The sequence below is a fragment of the Oncorhynchus nerka genome, linkage group LG9a (assembly GCF_034236695.1).
Source record: "Oncorhynchus nerka isolate Pitt River linkage group LG9a, Oner_Uvic_2.0, whole genome shotgun sequence".
NCBI classification, from domain to species: domain Eukaryota; kingdom Metazoa; phylum Chordata; class Actinopteri; order Salmoniformes; family Salmonidae; genus Oncorhynchus; species Oncorhynchus nerka.
Window position 1 is genome coordinate 36,485,088 of NC_088404.1, and position 23,420 is coordinate 36,508,507.

General features: G+C 41.1%; 3 protein-coding genes across 9 annotated transcripts; 1 reads left to right on the forward strand and 2 right to left on the reverse strand.

The window, feature by feature from the left end:
- Window positions 1-1,073: 1,073 nt before the first annotated feature.
- On the forward strand, window positions 1,074-3,107 carry LOC115134749 (pro-neuregulin-4, membrane-bound isoform-like). Of its 2 annotated transcripts, none has more exons than XM_029668944.2 (5): window positions 1,074-1,139; window positions 1,389-1,461; window positions 1,580-1,673; window positions 1,895-2,047; window positions 2,169-3,107. In XM_029668944.2, exons 2-5 carry the CDS (start codon window positions 1,452-1,454, stop codon window positions 2,242-2,244), a joined length of 333 nt encoding a protein of 110 aa, XP_029524804.1. In that variant the 5' UTR covers window positions 1,074-1,139; window positions 1,389-1,451; the 3' UTR covers window positions 2,245-3,107. The 2 variants fall into 2 exon arrangements, with proteins under 2 accessions (XP_029524804.1, XP_029524805.1); XM_029668945.2 differs by having other exon boundaries at window positions 1,080-1,168.
- A 732-nt stretch (window positions 3,108-3,839) lies between these two features.
- On the reverse strand, window positions 3,840-6,768 carry lactb (lactamase, beta). Of its 2 annotated transcripts, none has more exons than XM_029668947.2 (6): window positions 5,955-6,768; window positions 5,726-5,792; window positions 5,400-5,590; window positions 4,948-5,254; window positions 4,684-4,849; window positions 3,840-4,562 (listed from the first exon to the last, which is right to left on the reverse strand). In XM_029668947.2, the coding sequence occupies exons 1-6, from the start codon at window positions 6,324-6,326 to the stop codon at window positions 4,040-4,042; spliced, it is 1,626 nt and encodes a 541-aa protein (XP_029524807.2). In that variant the 5' UTR covers window positions 6,327-6,768; the 3' UTR covers window positions 3,840-4,039. The 2 variants fall into 2 exon arrangements, with proteins under 2 accessions (XP_029524807.2, XP_029524808.2); XM_029668948.2 differs by having other exon boundaries at window positions 5,961-6,766.
- A 4,122-nt stretch (window positions 6,769-10,890) lies between these two features.
- On the reverse strand, window positions 10,891-22,968 carry LOC115134247 (tropomyosin alpha-1 chain-like). 5 transcript variants are annotated; one of them, XM_029668023.2, is made up of 10 exons: window positions 22,766-22,968; window positions 21,929-22,054; window positions 17,800-17,933; window positions 17,086-17,203; window positions 16,849-16,919; window positions 15,963-16,038; window positions 15,637-15,699; window positions 15,426-15,495; window positions 14,519-14,597; window positions 13,169-13,377 (listed from the first exon to the last, which is right to left on the reverse strand). In XM_029668023.2, exons 1-10 carry the CDS (start codon window positions 22,877-22,879, stop codon window positions 13,374-13,376), a joined length of 855 nt encoding a protein of 284 aa, XP_029523883.1. In that variant the 5' UTR covers window positions 22,880-22,968; the 3' UTR covers window positions 13,169-13,373. The 5 variants fall into 5 exon arrangements, with proteins under 5 accessions (XP_029523887.1, XP_029523884.1, XP_029523883.1 ...); XM_029668025.2 differs by lacking the exon at window positions 21,929-22,054 and adding an exon at window positions 22,206-22,331; XM_029668027.2 differs by lacking the exons at window positions 13,169-13,377; window positions 14,519-14,597; window positions 21,929-22,054 and adding exons at window positions 10,891-11,177; window positions 22,206-22,331.
- Window positions 22,969-23,420: the final 452 nt, after the last annotated feature.

Genomic DNA, 23,420 nt, shown 5'->3' on the forward strand with positions numbered 1-23,420 from the left:
CACAACGTGCCATTGGAACACAGGAGTGATGGTTGCTTATAATGGGCCCTGTACGCCTATGTAGATATTACATTAAAAATCAGATGTTTCCAGCTACAACTGTCATTTACAACATTAACAATGTATTTCTGATCAAGTTGATGTTATTTTAATAGACAAATGTGCTTTTCTTTCAAAAACAAGGACTTTTCTAATTGACCCCAACATTTTGAACGGTAGTCTATATGTATATATATTGTTAATCCATTACTTAGACGTCGTGTATTTTGGGGAAATGTTGTGAAATTGTTAGATATTACTTGTTAGAAATTACTGCACTGTTGGAGCTAGAAGCACAAGCATTTCGCTACACCCACAATAACATCTGCTAAACACGTATATGTGTCCGATACATTTGATTTGAACGGCTAACGGTTTTGAAGAAGTACACAGAACAATGATTACAAGAATGCTGGAAGTGTTGAGGCAGGAGACATGTAATTAAGATGGCCAGAGCAAAGCAAAGTTCCCACGATTCTAGCTATGCCTGTGCTGTTTTTTCCAATTCCCTCTCACCATACCAGTCATTCCATTGCCTCTCACCAAACCCACAGATTGTCTATTTAAAGCCAAGTTGAAGTCACACAGAAAACAAGTGATCCACACCCAACCTGGATAGATTGTGTGATGCAATGATAATTACTTGGCTTTAACAAACTAATCCATTATTAATGTATCATTACAGTGAATGCAGACACCTATTGTCTGTTTGAAAGTAAACCACTACTGCACATTTTATTAGTGAAATGTCAAAATTGTAAAATGATCGTAATTTCCAGTGAGGAAGACTTTGTTTACTTACTCTGTAGTGGGGATATTGTATTCTGAGGCAGTCATTGAAAATGACCCCATTTTACTAAATCAGGCATCCTACCAAAATGAATCAGAATCAATAGAGATAATCCTGACATTTAGCACGCCATTTACAATGTGGACAAACAGCTATCACAACATTTCTGGGCTCAATGGAACACACCCACATTTGTGCTTTTGAAGGCCCAACAAAAAGCAGTTGGCAGAGTTATTTTCAACAGTCTGTCTCTGTGATTCACCTAAGAAACCTGCACTAACCTTACCACAAACTGGGATTTCCTGAGGTGGTAAGGACAGATTCATAACAATACTATTTGTAAGAGAATAACAAACCTCTTTATTATTTTCATACAATGGCGATAAGTCAGTGATACGGTGATATGATTAAGGACGCATAACCAGTTTACTTCTGTTATACCTTGTTTTAGTGCAGAAAGAAAGTACCAAACATGAAGCCTTTTCTCTGATTATCTTGTTGTCTATGTAAATTCATAATTTTGTCTATGTAGATTAGTAATGAGCTGTTACTTTTGTAGGTGGGGATCTTAGAGAATCCTGTCACATTCTTCAGGATAGAAACAAGGAAAATAAACATTCAAATGATGGCAGGTAAAAGAGTTTGGCGAAATAATTTGATCAGGAATGCTATTGAGAATTTCCATATGATGTAACTGTATTTGTTTTATGTGTCTGTTAACCTGAAATGTTTCTATTCTCTCTTTTGTAGACCATGGTGACCCATGCAACGAGTTAGAGGTTTCTTACTGCATGAATGGAGGAAAATGCTTTAAAATTTCATTTATGGATACGCTTACTTGTCTGTAAGCTACTCTCTCATCACTATTCTCTAATGTCTCTAACAGTTTGTCAGCCATGAGCAGGTGTACAGTGTTGCTTGGCAATGGGCTAAGGAAGTTCTGGGAACTTCTGCATGGTTTTAGCCTTTGTTTTACTTCAGCTCAGACCAGGCAGACCTACCCTGGCTCTTGGTTCTCAACTGGTGACAGCTTTCTTGAGAATAATGCAGTTCCTTCTCCCTCAGCTGCAGTGAGAACTACAAAGGCAGTCGTTGTGAGCAGTACCAGCTGTTCACCACTGCACATGATGCAGGGGAGACAGGACTGGTCGCTGCTGTGGTCATCATTGTCCTTTTTATTCTAGTCGTGTTGGTAGTAGTAATCTACTACACCTGCAAGTAAGTAACACATTCATTTAGCTTGATTCATGAATCGATAAGTATGCAGGAATTAATGTTGTCAGGTCTGATTCAGTTTCTTCTACATCTGTGTCATTCCTTGTATTTGTTTTATTGTTAGGGTATGGAAGGACAAACCAAATAACCAGCAGAAAGGCAGTGAACAACAGTATTGGAGAGTAGAGCCCAGAGTATGAGGCCTGTTGTATATTGTTTTGGGGACATCGGATTGGATAACAAAATGTTTCATGGACGGTGGTACGATATGGTGTGGGTCTGGATGCTGCTGGAGATGTGGCAATGAAGGACCAGGAGGACAGAGGAGACTTCTACCCACAAACATTCTGCAGCAAGCGTCAAACGTCAAGCTGTAGCCTGTTTGAGTGGCCATCAAAAGCTGAAGCTACTGTAGACACAAAGACAGTCAGCCACAACACTTTTTCTCCATACTGTGTGACTGGGTGTAGGACTGACTACAACCTGTTACAATGGCTGCGCTTAGGCAGCCCAATTCTAATCGTTTTTCACTAACTGGTCTTTTGACCAATAAGAGATCTGAAAAAGATCTGTGAAAAAATCTCATTGTGATTGGTCAAAAGACCAACTAGTGGAAAAAAAATCAGAATTTGGTTGCATGTGTAAACGCAGCCAATGTGTTTCATTCCAATGGCTATTTTCAACTGACACACAATACATGCTTTTAAAGCTGGTGGATGGAATGGCATGGAGAGAAACATGATGCCTTCACTCAAAGGAATAATATGACTATAAAAGGTTTGCTTAGTCTATGCTTTGATTGACAGAAGTCAGTGAGTGTGTCGAAGTTCAATTGTGAATGTGCACTTTCTCTAAGCCTGTGATACCATAGATTAGAGTATATTGGGGCAATACTTTGAATACTTCATGTAGAATTCACATGCATCTATTTGTTCAACTTTTATACAAGTCAAACATGAAGTGAGCATTAGTTACAGTAAGCCTCTTGTATTATTGAATGAATGTTCATGTGTAATATCACAAATCACAATAATAAATCATACATTACTTGTGATTGCGTATGAGGAAACAAGGTGTTGTCTTCAGTAATCAATGTCAATCAAGACTATTGAAGTGATGTAATTGACCTAGAAGTAAGGATGATACTTCCGGCTATAAATACAATCGTTTACATTGGGGTGTTGGCATTCATAAGAGGTTCAATGGGTCTGGACCACAGAGAATTCGGACTTAGATAGTGAGTGGTATATTGTAATCTCCATAGACATTCCCAGTTCCATTTCAGATGTACATTTGAGAGCCAACCAACAGATGGTGCCGAGTCCCTCATCTTTAAATGAACTACCAGAAGTCATGTCATCTATTCATGGCCAATTAAGACCACATCAATTCACCACTCTGCCCCTGAGGTGTTTCAAATGGGATGGATAGTAACGAGGCAAACCAGGGTTGGGGTGAATTTCATTTCGATTCAAGCGAGGACCCCAAACATTTGAACAGACATTACACTTAAGACCTAATGAAAACTGCTGACTATGTGGGTAGTTTCAGGTCTCTCAATTCCATCATGCTCTTCCCCTGCAATATGACCTACAATTGGTTTGCTGTAGTAGATTAACCATTGAGGTACTTATCAGTATTGAACAGTGTGATTTCAGAAGTCACTGGTTCCTATTTATAGCAAAACAGTACACTGCTGCCACCTAGTGGCGAGATTAGAAGGCTCAGTTCAGCAAAGGTGAGAATGGTTGTCACTTATCTGCATCAAGATTAACAACACTACCAAACGAATGACTTAATATTCAATGCACACCCATGTCAAACATGGTATTTTATTACTCAACAAAACTGTATAAAAAGCAGTATCAAATTCAAATATACAAAAGAGTGCTGCTGATAAATCATTCATCCACTGCCATTAGTAAAGATATTGTAGTGCCTTGACACTTTGCGGTAGTTTTAACCCTCTATATTTGTAAAGAATATGAACTCTTATTAGCCTCTGGCTTTGTCAAACTCGTGGGCGATTTTCAGTGCTGTGCTGTTGAGTCCCACAGACTGCATGTTAGTGATGATGGTCACCACTATTCCCTGAGGTAGGGCTGTAGTCAGTCCTTCTGGATGCTGGACTGTCTTGCGGGGCAAAACCAGCAGGACACTGCTGGCCCCCACGGCGCCCCCTGTGTGTGAGACATAATGCCTGCGCCTCCTGCACTGACCATACTTCTGCTCCTTCTCCACCACCAGCCAGCCCTGTGCATACAGCCCATCCTTATCCCAGGAGGCCTCTGTCTTGTCCACAGGGGCCCACAGAGCCTGGGCTGTCTCTGGTTTGAGGAAGCCAGGCAGGAGGTCTGTGCAGTCCTTCAGGTTGGCCACTTGGTAGCTGAAGAGCAGAGCATTCCCAAACAGGAGCAGGTCTCCCACAGTGGAGAGAAAGCCACCTCCTGCCCATTTATAAGAGTTATCCACGTAAGGGCAGTTTACTATGCGTCCTTTCTTATTGAAATGATAAAACCTGCAACAAAAAAATACAGTTTGTTTGAAAAAAATAAAAATAATCAGAACACAATAACAAAGCTGATCTTAGACCAATTGACCACTGATATGCAGTGAAGCAAAAGGAGATCACTCATTACCTTGAGCGGTTATAGATAATGGGGTCATTCTCATCTGGCACAGTGTTGAGCATGCCCAGTTCCCTGAACATCTTCATCATGTGATCCAGGAAGTGCTGGCCAGCAGCTCTCTCCACCACGGCACTGAGGAGGGTGAAGGCGTGGGTTGAGTACAGGAAGGTGGTGCCTGCAGATGACAAAACACTAGTTTACTTTCAGGTAAATTAATTTGAATACACATAGGACTCATTTGATTGACAGTGATAACTCTTCCATAGCTCCTACCAGGTTTGAAAACGAGAGTGTCGTCTTTGAACAGGTCCAAGGCATGAATGACACTTTCAAAGCTGTCTTTCAGGTAGTACTCTTCTTGCTCAAACTCTTTTTTCTTCTGAGCCCGTTTGTTTTCCTTGCTCTTGGTGCTGCTGTCCTCGGTCTTGGGTTTGTTTTCAGACAAGCTCTTTTCCTCTTCACCAGGCAGTTTTAAAGGTCGTTTGGCCTTCGCCCTGTCCTCCCTCACTTTCTTGGCATCCTTCTCGTAGTGCCGTATGCCACTCAGGTGAGAGAGAATCAACCGTGGAGTTATTGTCACCTACATGTCAAAGAGAAAAAACATCCTCAAGAACCACACAAAAACAAATATTTGGAAAAATGTAGGGGAAAATAGTGCTTGAGGTGAGAGGATCATGCTCGTTTGGAATGTATCTTTATTCCAACTTCTCAGAAACTCAATTTACATCTTCTCCCTCAAACTGTTTTTGGGGGAACTCAGGGACGTATTTCTGGACAGGGGCATCGAGGTCAAGCTTCCCCTCCTCCCACAGGCGGGCTGCTGCTGCTGTAGTTAGGGGTTTACTGATGCTGGCGATCCTCAGCACTGTCTCTGGTCCACAGGGCACACGGTTCTCTAAGTCAGCATAGCCAAGTCCTGCAACATGGACATCAGTTAGTTAGGGACCTGCTTGACACAGCAGTATTATGCATTGCAATCATTTGTGAACATATGAGGAGTAAGTGTATTGTGTCTACTACAGTGAACCTAAAGGTACTGCATGACACCAACCTTCGCACCAGACTTGAGAGCCATCCACAGACACACCGACCACCAGCCCTGGAGCTCCAACCTCATCCTGTCACACCAAGCAAGAAAGAGGCGATGGACAGAGATATAGACAGAAAATGTATGAACATGTTCTGACATGAGGTTGAGCTGCATGCGTCAACTGAATGTCATGTTATTAAACATTTAATTTCAGGAGAAAAACATTCTGAATGCAAAAAACGTCAAATACCTGTACCTTTATCCGCTGAACAAGGTCTCTGCTAACTTGAATGGCAGCACCATATCTTCCAGTATGTTGGAAGTCCTCTTCACATGAGAGCTCAGCTATGTCAGTGTGATATTTCAATCCCAAAGCTAAAACAATGCCCGCACCTATTCCCCCAATCCAAAACTTTGACCTTGAGTAAAACCGAGAAGTTAGGCGTGAAGGTCCGAAACATTTTCTCTGCTGCTGTTGTAACACGAAAAAGGTCTGTTGTTTTGACAGCTGGGGGCACCGAATTGGAGTCAACAAAGATGAATAGCAGCGCGCGGTCACTGCAGGACAATCTTTACACTTGACACAAAACCGCTTGAATGGCGAGTAAAATAACCGCGACATATTTACTTTTCTGTAGCTTATCGACCGACTGACGTTTGTTTTACTGTAGAAAATCGCTACAATCGAATCGAGTTTGAAACATTTCCTGAGTCCCCTGGTTGCGTCAGACAAAATTAATCAATCCCCGATCCAGACAGCACTAGCCAAATGACGAATTGGGAGCTCAGATCAATTTCAAACGCTTATTTTTCTTCTTCGACGAGGTTTAACGGCGTTTGGCATCCACTAGATGTTGCATTACCACTACTATACTGGAGTACAACCCCCTTGACCTTTGCTTTAAACATGATTAACCTTTATTTAACTAGGCAAGTCAGTTAAGATCAAATTCTTATTAACATTGACGGCCTACCGGGGAACAGTGGGTTAACTGCCTTGTTCAGGGGCAGAACGACATTATTTTACCTTGTCAGCTCGAGGATTCAATCCAGCAACCTTTCAGCAACCACTAGACTACCTACCACCACAAATGTAAAACAAAATAAAAGACCCTACCACTACACCCAAAAACACATTTATTTTTAAATAAAATTGGAAAAAAATAATAGAAAATGTAAATATCAATTAAATAAAACCACCACCCTACCGCACTATTTTAATCTATTTAGTCCTACCTCATGTCAACAACTTGAAAGGATGGGACACCACCACTTAACACACCATGTAACTCTTCTGTTGTCAAGTCTCTCACACCCAAATAACTCTGCAGCTGCCACCACATCCTCAATTTTCTGAGACTTAACGTTCCATCCCTGCAGTACAGTTCATAACCATTGCTATGAATGCTAAAAATCCAATCTTACTGAAACATATATCACTTGTTGACCGATCCCTCTGTACTGGTACAGATCTACTACTCACACCACTCCTCTCAGGATCCCTCCCTCTTGACCCATCTTCCTCTACTTTCTTCACTGCCTCAGCATATGACAACTTCTGCACAAACCATGGAAACCTCAACCTGGCTCTCTCACACAGGATATTTCTGATCCCCAGCCCCATGGGCACCCCTACAATTAACATATACCACTACTTTTCCCAATGCTAAACATTCCCTTGACTCATGCCCTTCTGCACACCTTGGACCCTCCCTCCTACACACTGCTGCCACATGCCCATAAGCTTGACACCTGTAACAACGTAATGTATTTAGCACAAAAGCTTGTACAGGACAACTTATATATACTAACATAACTTTGTCGGGAAAATACATCAAAACTCAAAAGAACAGGCAGTGACTTCTGTTTCACCACTCATGCCACCCTGTTTGCGTTGTACCAAACGACGAGCATCAAACACTGGGAAATTTCTCCTTCAGTTGATCAACTTTTACATGTAATGCTACCCCAGTAATCACTCCTTTCAATTGCCCCCTTTTCTTGGGAGCAAAACAATTCACATTTCTTGCCCCAATTCGTTTAAAGTGGAGCGCCTTCTCCCTCTGACCAGCAGAAACAAACAATTATCACCAGACCACGTCTGTTTACCCTCCCCGATTCCACAGCACCAAACTCTGTATTCACCCACCACGAAACCACAAATGGATCCGCCAAAAGGCAAGGGTCCACTTTTTCCCAAAACTTCACTCCTACGGTCACGGACTCATCTTTATCCTGACCCTCGGTGCAAGCCTCGGGCTCCGAGAACATCACACCTACCACCTCCGATACTACGACCTCATTCACTTCCATTTCTCCTCCTGTCTTCAGCTCACTCTGCTTATACTTTCTACCATTCTTCTTTAACAAACCATTTCCCCCGCAATTTTAACCGACTCGAGCTCCCCCTCTCTCTCAAACCTCATCTGCCTCTCCTTTTCCCTCCACATTCCAAGTATACTCATTATGACAATACTGGACTTCTCCTGACATACATCTTGTGCTTGCCTTCTCAAGGGACGCCATTTAACCGGCTGTCACAATCTCAGTACAATCAGCACGGACCCCCCCGTGCTTCTACACCTGCATTGCTTGCTGTTTGAGGTTTTAGGCTGGGTTTCTGTACAGCACTTTGAGATATCAGCTGATGTACGAAGGGCTATATAAATACATTTGATTTGATGTAGCGCTCAACAGCGCATCCCACTTATAAAGCAGCTGCTTCGTCTTGATGTTCCTCTTCATCGAAAGCTACCGCAACGCTTTTCCAGCTCAAACAAGTGCGCTCTTCCAACTACCATCCCTACCCGACTGCCTTCACTCCAGTTCGAGTGGAAAAAAATCAGTCCCCCCCCATTTCAAATGCAACAAATGCACTTCATATTGCCAATTTGACCAAATTTGTTTTATAGAATGGAATATTTCAGTTGTATCAAATTCATACATTATATTTTTCTATCCAATCAAAATGTTTCTCTTAGGGGCAATTACTTGGGCACTAAATCTGCAGCAACAATATGACAGCATACCACAACCAAACCGCAATGACACACCACACACACAGCCATTCACATCATCAAATACAGGCATAACTAGCAGTCAGGTCTATAAAATGGCATAAAAGATATGTAATGTCCGTAAAAAAAGGACCAGTAAGACAGATGGCCCCATGATTGCTTTTTCATTAGTATCCTTTCTTATCCAGATGGTCATCAGTATGAATATAAAATCTCCGAGAGATTATACAAATGTAGTAGTAGGCCCATGTCCTTTCTTTGGCTGATAGTCCTCTTACCTTAACTTCAGTTTATCACCCAGTCCCCAGGGTGACAAAATACTCTGAGGTTACATGCCAGCCGTCGGCACCTAGAGAGTAACAATGCCCTCTGTTCTGTATGAGCTTGTTTACATTTTCACCTGGCATACAACTAGTTGTATTATGATGGGTCATTTATAATCCAGTGATACAGCACGTGGCCTATTACAATGCATTTAAATTCAAACTATAAAACCAAGCTTAGTACCAAAATATAGATGCCAAATTCCATAGGTAGACTAGACTATATTCTTGCATGACCTCTCTGGAAGTTAAACCAACACCTAGATCAGAATGAGCAGTCAATGTAACAAGGTTGGAAGATGAACAGATTACCATTTGTTCTGGAAGCACACACAAAGCTGAGGGTTAACAAGGTTTATAATGCAGCACTGTCTTTAAGGGGTCCACTTAATTCCTCTCAAGACTTCCAATTGATTGTGTTTTGTTGGATCTTTCAAAAAAAAAAAAAAAAGATACTTTACAATATATATAAAAAACGGATTAAGGACAACCAAATAAAAATACACCACTTTAGAAAATCTCAAACTGTGCAATTTTATTTATATTCACTTTTTTTTTTTTTTACATGTCAGATGATATACATTTAAAACATCTAATTTCATAAAACAATAGTAAAACAAGTGAGGCAGACCCACATGATTCAAATCATATTTCTAGACAATACAAAAATGTTGTTTCGAACCATGGTTTAAAAAAAAAAAAAAACAGGAATGCATTTAGCAAGAATGTTGCCATAGAGATTTTGTAATGAGTTTAAGGATGAAAAGAAGAAAAAAAAAAACACTCCAGCAGTATAAGTAGATCCCTTTCTAGCCATGGATTGATATAGGCAAAATGTGAAATAAAAAAAATAATTTTGTCCTTTCCTAAAATGTCCTAGGGTTGTTCCACAAAAAGTGCCTTTTGCATCCCTCTGATATATTAAGTAGAAATTGTGCACCAATACTGAATTTGAAAAGCAGTTTATATTAAAAGGAAGTGCCATTTAATATAAAAATGGAGAATTCAATAAATCAGATTTTTTTATAGAATAAATACTTGCTAAAGTGCCAAAATCCTCTAGGAAGATTTGACCCCATTTAACCCTAAAATGTCTCTACAGTTCCCATCATTTTGTTTCTTTGAAACTATTCCTTTCGAAAACAATGTTTCTTTTGAAAAATGTATCTAATAGTCAAATCGGAAAACAGAGTGGGTCGAGCATAACATGTAAACTCTGTTACCCAGATACAGGCTTCAATTACCACTCCCTGTTGCACACAAACTTCTATTCCCCATGTCACAAGGGGATTTATGGATGATTTAAGATTAGTCTGACCAACCCTGTTACAGTCTGAACAACCCTGTTACAGTCTGAACAACCCTGTTACTTTATTTGGCACTTATAGTATTTTTTCCCCGTCTTGAGATGGGAAAACGTTGATCATGAATGTGCTCTTGATGACAGAATGTTTAAATTAGGTGAAATCAAGAAACAATTCTCAAAAAGGCACCGAATTGGTGGAACAACCCCCTAACACAGCACCAATATACATGTGGACCGGCTTATCCAATGTATACTTACTTGAGGAAAGTTTAATACAAAAGTATTCAAAAACTAAAATCATGTTCTCCTACACTACTAATTCTGTACATACGCTGAAGTTGAATTAAGTGAATTTTTTTTCCACTTTGTCTTTGATTGAAATGTAAGGTATGTGCATAACCAGGGTGAAATGGGTATGTGCCAGATTCATCCCCTTCAATCTATCAAATGCAGATAAAAATAACCTTCGTAGCAAATGGCACATAATTTCACCTGATAACTTGTCAAAAATAAACTAAACTCAATGATTACAAAATGCTGACCTCATTATACAATCAGCTGGCAAAAATAGAAGTGTTTCTCATTTTGGGTTTCATGAAGGAAATGCTGTACCTTCCTTGTTGAGTTCCACTGAAAGCAGGATGGTGCAAAAGGAAAAGCATGGGTTTGTGTTCCTCAACATGGGCATGGAATGGAAGGAGGGTTCAAATACAGAAAGCCCAAACCAGTGTTTAAACCAGGCTTTCACATGTTATTTAGTTCCATTAGAGTCTGGTCCAGCATCTGGTGCATATCGAGGTTCTCTTCTTTAGCATGTGCCAGTTTCTCTGTTAAACACCAAATAAATAAGTAAATAAATAAATATTAAAATCGAAGCAAGCAACCCACAACATGCAAAAGCACCCCACAACAGCAGGCCAAGGACCATCAATATTCGAGATGACTTCGATTAGGAATTAAAATGTACTGTTAGTCAGAGTTACATAATTAGCCATCAAAAGCAAAACGCTTTCAGTTAGAGAAAAAAAAACAATGCTGTAACTATGCTGTGGCAGTAACCATACATGCAGTACACAGCTCTTATAGCATTGCCTTCATGCTTAAACTGGGGAAATCAACAATAGTGGTCCGTATAGTATACTATATTTAATGGTATATAAAGGCACATTACAGTACCTAGTTGTAAGAGTATACAGTAAGTATATATTAACCCATTACATTGTAGATAGCTTGTTACGCCAGCAGTAAACATCTCCAGCATTATGGGCATCATAGAAACACAATACAAGCATGCATCTTTCTTACACAGCATTATACTGTCACTACGGTACATAAGCTCATGGATGAAACATTCACACTATTTAGTCCTCATTCAAGGCCACTCTTAGTTCGTTAGAAAGAAGGCGGTTTTTGTCAAGTTGCTGGTAGAGGCGATCTTTGCAGTCAGAAAGCAGGTAGGAAAGCGAGAGAACGAGAAAGAAAACAGGAAATCAGTGCAGTAACAGACTAGAGCTCAAGTGAAAGCTTCATGTGGGATCACTTCACACCTGATACCTTACCTTGCTTGAAAATGGCATAGATACATACATACAGTCTATTCTCCACAGAACAGTGTAGTAACTGCAAAAGGGGATGGGTGGAATGCCTCTGAACTTTGTGAATGGAGATATGAACAACATTTCTCTGGGGTGGATAATTGAGCTAAAGAGTAACAAATTGCCAGTGGGTTCTACTCAATGTCTAAATATACCTTCCAGCACCAGAAGGCATGTACTGTACAGATCCTGCTTAAAGTCTTATAGGTGCAACTAAGGCAGTATAAAAGCTGCCAAATTCCAGCCCTGTATGGAGGATCACTACCTGATGTCATAGATGCCCAGGATAATCCACGCTCCCATTACATACCACACGGTTCTACATTAAACACCGACTGTGGGAGAACAGATCATTGAGTGGCCTGGACATTCAAAACTCTAGTTGTGAGTGAATGAAGTGCTTGGAACACATAAAATGGCTAACAATTTGATTTAATAAATACTGCGAGTTAGGTGCAGTTAACTAAGTGCTAGTGCCTGTGATGCTCGCATTTAATTGAAAACAATGATTCGGAAAGTGCATATCTATTAATTTATTTCAACAATAAAATGATATTGCAAATTGCAGACTTCATGGCATCAACATCAGCATCTCAATAGTCAATCGTACTACTCTTTCCAACTCACTTTCAACAGGCAAAGGCAGACAATCCTACATACTGTGCTTCTCTTCACGCCTACTACTTTCCCTACTCATTCAATAGCAATCCAACATGTGCCACCTCCCTATCAAAACATTACCTATACTGTATTGAGCCAAATGACAGTCGCCTTAGAAGCTACATGTTTTAACAGCCGTATGTGCCATGATGCTCCTAAAAAAAAACATACCTTCATTAAGGCTGTAAGATAATCACTACTCCCTTAGGTATATACCTATTAAATGAGGGAAAGTTGAATAAGAGCTACAAGTGTGTAGTAGGCCTAATTGCAAGAACTGTTCACTGGACAGTGCACATTTCACATCTCACCTCTCAAAATGAATGAAAATGTTGATCAACACCAATGGACATTAAAACAGAGGTACTTTCAACTGAACTTGTAAGAATGCCAGCACCATAACATTTGTTTATGGGTTCCTGAGACATTAAAAAAAACAATGACAACATTACTAACATTAGGGCTCCCTAGTTTTATTATTAGAGCCGCTTGAAAAATAAATAGAAATGAAAATTAAATTCAGAAGGAACAGAAAAGGATAGAATAAGGAGATAAAGCTTACATAGAAGGAAGAAGGTTTATTTGTATACAACACAGAAAGATTCAGAGGTTCTATACAAGAGATGGGATTACAACACTGACAGGATGAGAACATGGGGAGTAAAGGAAAGCATGGACAGAAGGGTTGGGAAATGGAAGAAAGGCTGGGAGAGAGCAGAGCGATGCTGCTCAGCTGGCGGGAGGCGTCTTTGATGAGGTGTAAACAATTTATCTGTGCGGAAGAGAAGAGGTACAGTGAGGTACTGCTATAGGGGGTTTGTTGGAAAACAGACGCGCAGCAACACATCAGCGCTACTGGCGCCACAGCACAAAGGACAGGCTAGAGCCACAATGCCCCACTGGGAGGTATTGCCATGGAGGGATACAGACAGTGTACGACAACTACTGCAGCAACCACACCAAACCTCTGATCACATGAAAGACCTTTCCAAGGAGTCATGAGGAGCATCAGTTGACCAAACATTTGTCATACATGGTGCTCCACCTCCAGCTTTGACACATCTGATATCTTCTCAGATGACAAAGGGGCACAGCATAAAACCCAACCAGACTGTAGATTGTGACAGTTTCCCCTCAACTGTGGTTATGAACAAAAAGGAATTAAGGGGGACGCATGGGGCCTTTCTTCCATACAGAAGTAGACCTTGTTAGTAGTAAAAACAAGTGAGCTACACTTGGAAAATGTACAGAACACAAAAGCACACCGACTACATGGAGAAACTCAGTTTAAAGACCCAGAAGAAGGCTCACATTGAAATATTGCATTTCAATAGACACCTCACATGCATTAAGGGCTAACAAAATATTATGAATATTTTGAAATTAAGACATTCATCTGTTGGTCGAACAATGTACATTTAAAATACTATCACAAAATGAAATACGATTACTTTTGTGTAAAAAGTAATACAATATGGTAGTTATTAAAATGGAAGCCCAAATGGGTAAACAAAGAACCTCCATGCTGTATTCTGTTCATACAAAACAAGTCTAGGTTCAAGTACTCTACTGCACTGCTAAAAATGGTAACTGACTTTAATGGAGAGAATGTCCTCACAACCACAAGTCTAAGTGAGAATGGAAACCATTGAGTGAGCTTAAACAATTCCCACAGTTAGCCAGTACTTACAATATACAACCCACTTTAACTATTCTTTGACGAGGACCTTTAGACTACCTAGTGTATAGAAATAATTAGCTGCTTTCTAACAGTAACGTGAACCACTATCTTGTACGAACAGAAACAGATGGATTTCAGATAGACAGAGGATTGTGATGGCTGAACAATGGGGATGGGAGGTGCAAGGAGGTGACGACAGAGGCACAAGCAGGCAGCGCAGATGAAGAATTACATGGAAGTCATGTCGTTGAGGGCGTTGTCCAGCTCCTCGCTGATTGCCTTGTACTTCAGTTTCTGGGCATACAACTCATCTATTGAGACGTGGGCCAAGTGCACAGACAGGGAGGAGGAGGGGCAGAGGTGGAGGGGTGTGTGGGAAGGGTGGAGAAGGGCATCCGGGTCATCAGCAAGAGCCCAGAGGGAGGTGGGTGAAACAGCCCAGGGAGAGTGACAGAGTGGAAAAGGAAGAAAAAAAAAAGTTATACCAGAAGAGGATAGAACAGAAATGTGATTGAGGTCGACAAATTCCTCAGCATCATCAAGAAATAGTGAACAGAGTCCTGAACATCTCATGTCAGAGATATCAAGACCATATGACTGTTTCTTCAGCCCTTCTAATTACTATGAGAGCCTCCTGACACATGATTTAACCTACAGATGGAAGATGTACTGTAACAAGCAGTTGTAGGGCAGCATATCCCTTACTGTGACTAATAGCTTATTCTCATTAAGCAGATGAAACTTAATTGTTGCAGATCAACCGGCAAAAACAACCCAACCTATGAACAAACGTGAATTTAGAGTGAATAGGATGACCTGTCAAATGTCCAACTACCAAAGTCATTTCCATTCAGATGTGACCCAAAAGTACACCGATTCAATCAGGGGCACGTGTTGCTCAGAATATAAATATGATAATGGAAATTGAGAGAGGTAGCAAAGACCAGCACAGATTAGAGTATATTGACGAGGTGTAGCATAGAAGGCAAGAGGGTTTCCTCCTCTTGTTCAAGACATTTTGAAAGAAGCATAGACACTTACCGAATGGCCATGAATGAGACTCACTGACACTATAATATGTATACCTACTCCAAACAGATTAAAGTACAGTTTTGAAATGAACTGCAAAAAAGTCATACCTTCCAAGTCGTCGATGGTCTTCTCAAGTTTGGCTACTGATCTCTCAGCGAACTCAGCACGAGTCTCAGCCTGTGGTAGAGAGAGACAGGTTCTTAAGAATCAGTCTGTAAATGTCACAGTCAGTGATACTGTGGGCCGACAGTACCCACAGCACTGGAATAGCCTGGCCTCTGGCCAAAGCCCCCAGATAGAGGGGGTTGTGAAACTTGCCTCCTTCAGCTTGTCAGTGAGGACCTTGATCTCCTCCTCGTACTTGTCCTCCTTCTGTGAGTACTGTGGATCAAAAGAAGCAGAAACAGGAGTCATGCATCTACCAAACAGTAACATCTGCACCAGTGCAATAGGTTTATCTTCAATTAACATCTTTAAGTACAACGTTTTACTAATCTTATCCCTCTCCAATTTCGTAAGCCAGATACTGTAACCAATGACCTATGTGCTGCTGTAAATGGTTCTTCAGGTTCCTTCTCCTGCATGGCTCTGGGGGGGGATTTGGAAAGCATGCCTGGGTCTGAACACAGCGGCAGACTACCTACCTTCTCAGCCTGGGCCTCCAGTGACTTCAGGTTGTTGGTCACAGTTTTCAACTCTTCCTCAAGCTCAGAGCATTTGCTGTTGTTTTAGAGGGGAGAAGGTGCGGAGGAAGTGGAGGAGGGTCCAGAGGAAATTGTGCCAAAATGGAGAGGTGTATTGAGACACCGATGACAAGTGGAAGCAGGATGGACAGAGGGAGAGCAGGAGGGGGGAGAAGAAACAAAACAAAATAAATACGAACTAGGAAAATTACAGGAAGGAGACCAAAGTGCCTTAACACAGCAGGAATGCAACAACAATAAAGGTGGAGACTACAAAGACGCTTTTGTAAATCCCTTTTAGCTTGCAGATTAGTCAAATTAAGAATGCTAATATGGCATGTGAAAGATGTTACTCTTGCACAGTTCCTACCAGGTTAGAGGTGTAAAAGGCTCTAGTTCTAGGATATCCTGAGCATAAGCCCACACATAGGAAGAGAGCAAAGCAGAGCAAGGTGCTAGCAGGAAAGAGAGGCTTCATTCAGCAGAGTGAATGAACGTGACAAGAAGAAGTCGTACATAAGTCTGTAAAGATAGACCTGACAGCATACTTTGTTAGTCTGCAGTACCTTTGCCTCCGAAGCTGTAAGTGATTTTAAGCTTTGTTCCAAAACTCTTAGCTCGTCCTCCGCTCTTCGAATCCGTCTGTTAGTGGATGTTGTGAACAAAAGGCCATTCAAAACATGAAACACATGCAAATTAATAGTACATGCAACAACGAGAGTGAGCAACACGTCCAAAATAAAAAGTTAAAAGTTAACTTTGAGCCAGGCGTGGCGTTAAATAACCTCATCCATGCATGTTAATAATGTGCAGCCTTACTCCTAGGTGTCAGTGAAAAAAATCTTACCCTTCTGAAAGCTCGGCGCGCTCTTCTGTACGTTCCAGATCACTCTCAATGATGACCAGCTTACGGGCAACCTTTAGGGGCAGAACACCAAGGAGTTACACTATACACAAAATGGCTGTGTATATACACCCAATATCTGTGTACATACACCCTATATGACTTAGGGTATGTCAGGGTGGAATTCATTATAGTGTGCCATTATGTTATTGTGTGGCCAACAGCAGCTGAGAGACTCACCTCCTCGTATTTGCGGTCAGCCTCCTCAGCGATGTGCTTGGCCTCCTTCAGCTGGATATCCTGCAGCTCCATCTTCTCCTCATCCTTGGAGGCCCTGTTCTCAATGACCTTCATGCCTCTGTGGGGAGAAAGGGGAGAGACAGGCAGATGTTAGGCTAGGATGAGTCCCATTCCTAGGCTCACAGATGCACTGCACTGTAACTTAATGACTCAAATCAATATCTCTAGGCCAGACTAAACCTGGATGGGCAGGTACCACTGCATACACACTGCAAGCAGCTCTCTGGGAGTGCCGTGGTACGCCCAACACACAGCCACGCTGGCTGGCAGGCAAACTTTAATATGCCCTTTCAAAGTCAAGGCCTGGGCAGCTGGACAGCTTTTTTAATGGGACTGGGGAAAATATTGCTCCACTAGATCACTGGAGATGACAGGGCAGGCCCAGACAGGGTCTGATCTAGTCTCAGATGTTCAGGCATTGGGCTGTGCAGCATAGAGGGGTTGTTTATACACCAAACAAAGGAATGGAAACAGAGCCTCATGGCCAATTTATTCAGGATTTCATAGTCACCGCTGAAACAGGTTGTTTGTTGGAACCGGTCAGTGGCACCGCCAGCCATTACTTTTGCTAAAGGCCTTAACAACTACAGTAAGGGGGCAAGAGAAACTCAGTCTAGTCTATGGTCTAACTCCCTATCCACCATAAATATATACCTCTCGGACTCGTCAGCCGCCTTCTCAGCCTCCTCCAGCTTGGTCAGGGCAGTTGCCAGACGCTCCTGAGCACGATCCAACTCCTCCTCAACTAGCTGGATACGTCTGTTAAGGGAAGCGACATCGGCCTCAGCCTAGGAGAGAAGAGAAGAACTTGCCAGAACCTGCATCGTGGGGTAAAATGCATTAAGAGAGACAAACATACAGTACAAACATATCAACATAAAGAATACTGGTGAATTTTCCACCTCAGTGTCTTGTGTTTTATAGGTGAGAGGTCTGGGTAATGACTATTTAAAATGGTGCTATCTCCATCTGCCAGCCTAATGACAGTGTCACCTGTTGGGGAGAGAAAAGGGCCTTCCTAGGAGGATTCCCCTGTGCTGAGCTGCACTCCACACACTGTGTAATGACAACAATGCTCCTGGCTGACAGGCTGAATAACTGGCCTCATTATTGGACCCCAGAGGTGACATTAACGAGGACTCATGGTGCACCAAAGTGGTTTACACTGTCAAAGGCCACACACACACACACACACACCAATGAAGAGTCCCCAGAGGACCATATCTGAAGATTAGATGAAGTTCAGCCTTTCCTCTCAAAATGTCTACTTTATTGTTATTTTACTGGTGGTGTGACTGATCAAGTGTACTCCCTTCTGTTCTAATTACCTTCCCACTAGTACCAATAATAAGTTATGAAATCACACTATTTAAAAAAAAGTTTTATAAGAGATTTTATACTGAGGAAGTGTCAAATTCAGCTACAGATATGCTTTTGTGGTAATAAAAACAGAACATTTGATAGCAGAAACAATTGATATGGACAGCCACTGCTCTATTCTTTGTTTCTATTATGTACCAAAGTCAACTTATTTTGAATCTTTAAAAACACTTCAATCCCTTTTTGACAGCAGTCCATTTGAATTGAATGAAACCTCCCACATACATATTAGCCCATTGCAGAAGTGGTCAGAAAGTGAGTTTTTGGACTTGAATGCCAAAACATTCAAGAGATAAAAGGTGCTCAAAGTTGACCTATTTTGCATACCCCACCATACTATGGTTAACCGCTCAGAGGCCTGATCACATACTAACACTAGAGTGGTGCGCAGGGTCCATCTCATGTTGTGAATGGAGATATGGAAACTAGCCAGTGAAATTAAGATGACTATCAGTTCATCTAGTGGTTTTTCCAAACCCCACCCAAAACGTCTCCTTCAAATAAACTAACATGAAGTGACCATGTTGATGTTGGCAATTAACCCGCTTAGCAACAAATGCATACAGGCTTTATTTCCTTATTCTATAGCTCAGAGGCTGGCCCCCTGTTCTTTAGAACATGGGACAACTATTTGTCCTTATAAGGAAACCTTGTTTAAAACGACATTCTGCTATTGATGTTGTTCGCAGCTCTGTTGCAACATTCTTTGACGTTATTTCCTGTTTAAATGGAAAATAGTTTAAACTCTGTGCAGCAATTATGTAAAAAAAAAAAAAGTACAATTTACTTTAGGTTATTATGTGCACTAAAGCATGTGCATAGAAGCCTAGCATACCCAGGAGATGAATATTGGGGGTGATACAGTACCATTAAACAAACTAATATTTTAAACAAACTGTTTGTGAAAACAGTTACCTTTGTACATCATGGCCATCAATTAAGAGAAAATATAAACGGACTATGACATCAGAAACATGGTGGTTACAGCATCATTGAAATCGCGCTCTACCGCCACAGCTAAACACTATTTACACTTGGGGCAATCATCAAATTCGCCTCGAGCTCGTAATCTGTCCGAGTTGGCGAATCGTAATCAATGAGCATGATACATTTAGGTTGTTAGCTAACACAACGGGATCAAATCAAATGTATTTATATAGCACTTCTTAAATCAGCTGATATCTCAAAGTGCTGTACAGAAACCCCGCCTGAAACCCCAAACAGCAAGCACTGCAGGTGTAGAAGCACGGGTGTCAGAGAAATTCCGCTATGTCAGTGCGGAGTGCATCACCATGGATTTTTAAAGTCTGTGCTACTCACTCGGATATTAAACATCTCAAAAGCAATATATCATTGTTTCACTTTTGGATATTTTTTTTTTTTGCAGTTATTTTATGATATGCTTACGGATTCTCTGGTTTTCCTCTCAAAGCCCAATTCTCTCTGTAGTCTTTCAGCTCTCTCTTCAGCACCGTCTGCCTGCTGTTGCATGGTTTTTATTTTCCGTTTAACGGCCTCCAGTGATGTTATACCGGTCATTATTTCAACTTTCTAAGAAAACTACGTTAACACTTTCCTTGAAATGGAAACGGAGCGCTACAACGCCCTGGAATGTACCTGGAGGGTGGCTGCTCGCGGTACTCGAATCGTCTGTGAGGAGCGCACACAGCAATAACTGAACGTTAACACCGGAAGTAACCATGCTTTCATAACCTTTTCAAGGCTACAAACGAAAATACACAAGTATAATTTATTTTTAGTTTCTTGTTTTCGTAATATTATAATGGTTAACCAACATTTGGTCATAATAAAAAGTGTATCTGTGGTAGACGTACTGTAATGATAAGGGAGGGCACCGCCCAGCTACTACAAGCGTTGACTAAGGGACCTTGCACGGGTGTATAGCACCATCTGCTGGTATTATCTAGACAGTACACATGGGATTGAAAAGATATTCAGACTGTATAATTCCTAAAGAGTAGCAAGAGGCCTATGCATTTGTAGAATTTTACTCAAGGAGTTCAACAAATTCGTTTTTTCCTGATCTCATTTCCTTCATTTGCAGTGATATGAAAACATGGGATAGGTGAATGCCAACCAAGAATGTATATATTTACCAGTTTAACGCTTTCATATCAGTGCAGATTATTTGTATTTATTTAACTAGGCAAATCAGTTAAGAACAAATTATTATTTACAATGACAGCCTAAAGGAAAGGAGATGAGCATAGGGAGTCCCTTTGGTCTATTGAGATGTAGGCTACCCTATAGACACTTTCAATACATGAAAATCAATTGTCAACTGAATGTCACATCTCATTTGATAATCCCCCTTCAATAATGAAGTTAACTTGCCTTGCTAATGTTTTTCCATATTTATTTAGCCTAGGATTATCATGCCATAACACGACAAACCTAGGTATTTTATACATATTGTTTTCAGCCCCTGAATGCAGCTCCCGGTGTCATGCATGAAGCGACAGTTTTCCTTTTATGGAGCATTTCCCTAATTTCAAGTTCGTCCCTGCATGAAGCCAAATTATACCGCAAGGAAGCCAAATTACACTCTAGAGTATGAGTTTAACTAAATGTACCTCAAAACAAGAACAAACAAAGTACATTAATAATAAGATACAAGAATAATCTTAAAAAATACTATTGGTCTAAAAGTGGATTTAATGAGTAAATATCTCATTATTAGAAAATACTTCAGGTTGATGGTAGAATAGTTAGAAAATTAAATTTAAGGGAAACTAATTTACTATAGGCCTAGTCTGTTCTGTTGCAAGAAACAAGCGCAGCCCAAAAAGTAAGCTCTAACTTGACCAATGACCAAATAAAGCAGTGGGCTATATTTATCCGTGCGGTGCACACGCACTCCGCGTGGAGTAGCACGTTTAACGAATTCAGTTCCCACTCGTAAATGTCCCCACTTAAGGAGCTGTGGAGAGGAATCTGATTTAGTGTCTTAAATTGACTTTGGGGTCTCATATGTAGGCTATCTATGTGGAGAGATTCAAATACTAGAACACCTTTGTTCTTTATATTGATATGATTTAGGTGATTTGTGATCTTTGACAACAGACACACAACCATAAAATATATAAAATGACAGTTCAACAATATCTGGCATGACATCATGATTGTTTGTGATGTAAATATTATTCCTTTATCATAATAAGTTACAGTCCAGCTGGCCCATAGACATTTAGGGCTGGACAGGTGCATCACACCGAAAAAGTATTCAACCTACATTTGGTAATCTGAGAAAATACTTTAGACCGAGTGATGAGGCCGAATAAAGGCCTCTCACATAACTGTCATTTTACACATTTTACAGTTTGATGTGAGACCGATGTGGGAAGCAGTGTGCAGGAATGGGGATTTTGTGCCCTTTACTTACGTCCGTGGCTGTCTTCTCAGCCACCTCAAGTTTCTCCTGGGCATCCTTAAGAGACTCAGAGTACTTGTCCAACTCATCCTCTGTTCCCTTCAGCTTCTTCTGCAGAGCTACCAAGTCATCCTCGAGCTGAGGTTTGTTTTAGTGTGGACAGTTTCACAGGGGTGATCAGCGGGAAACAGAGGGCGTGAGCGCGCACAAGGCGCAAGAACGCAGACAGACAGAGAAAGGAAGAAAGAGGAGAGAAGTTAGGGAAAATCATGCGAGCCACATAAAATACCTTGGTGGCCACCTCCTCGGCGTTCAGAAACTTTTCCTCGGCGGCTTGGAACTCATCAAGCACTTTATCACGTTCATCTTCGGTGATCCGTAATTTCTTTTCCAATTCACTTATTTCATCCTCTAACTACACATGCAAAGGACAACATTTTATTTAGTTGAATAGAACATCAAAGTGAATATACTATTGCATTTATGCTGAAAGAAGCATATGTTTTTCAATAGCCTATCCATATTCCCTACAGTAATTATTCTATATTTCCTACTTTATAATTAGGCTACATTAATACAACTTCGCCCACCCATCAATCAGTGACATGGGCGTAATTAGTAAACACAATTATTCCGATAATTCATATCCAGGTCACTTATTAGCCTACCCGTCGTGATATGTTATTCATAAATATCACTTAAATACTCCTTATTTCGAATGATCCGTAAAAGTGATACATCCACATTGAAGAGGTGATCGATCCACGTTTAGAGACCGCAGCGAACAGAGCCACTGGTATTCAGGTGCCTTTTCTAGAATCATTTAGATGTTCCATATATAATGCCGACCTGTTTGCTCTTGTCCTCTGCTGCCTTCTTGTCTCCCTCGGCTCCCTCAGCTCTGTCCAAGGCATTCTCCTTGTCGAGCTTGAGCATCTGCATCTTCTTCTTGATGGCATCCATGGCTGCTTATTTTTTGTTTGGCTCCACCAAATGTTTCGAAAGAGACCCGAGGAGAGAGACTGTGCGTCTGTGCTTCACTGAACGTTGCGCTGGAGTGCAAGCTCTTCTTGAATGTGCCTTTTCAAATATGTACTGTCGAGAAGGGGAGGGGACTAAATTCCTTCAGACATCCAATACTTTTTTTGGAGACGGCATCTCGGGGTCCCTTCCCCTTGCCCTATCTTTCTTTATGGATCTACTCGGTGATTCGCTGCTCTCAGACATTTGACCATTGATATGACTATATATGGGATTTGATAGTTTTGTCTAGAAGGGATACAGCTTTTGTCAAACTTGACTTTTCAGGGCAGGTTTAGGAGAACTTGCGCAGCAGGTTAGGAGAATTCACTTATAAGGTTAGTGTAATTAGGTTAAGGTTAGGTAAAGGGTTAGGGTTAGCTAAAATGACCAAAAAACTACGTTTGACTTCAAATTTGACAAAAGCTGTATCCCATCTAGGCATGCCCGATTTGATGGGCAGGAGAGCAGCCCCTTCAAGATG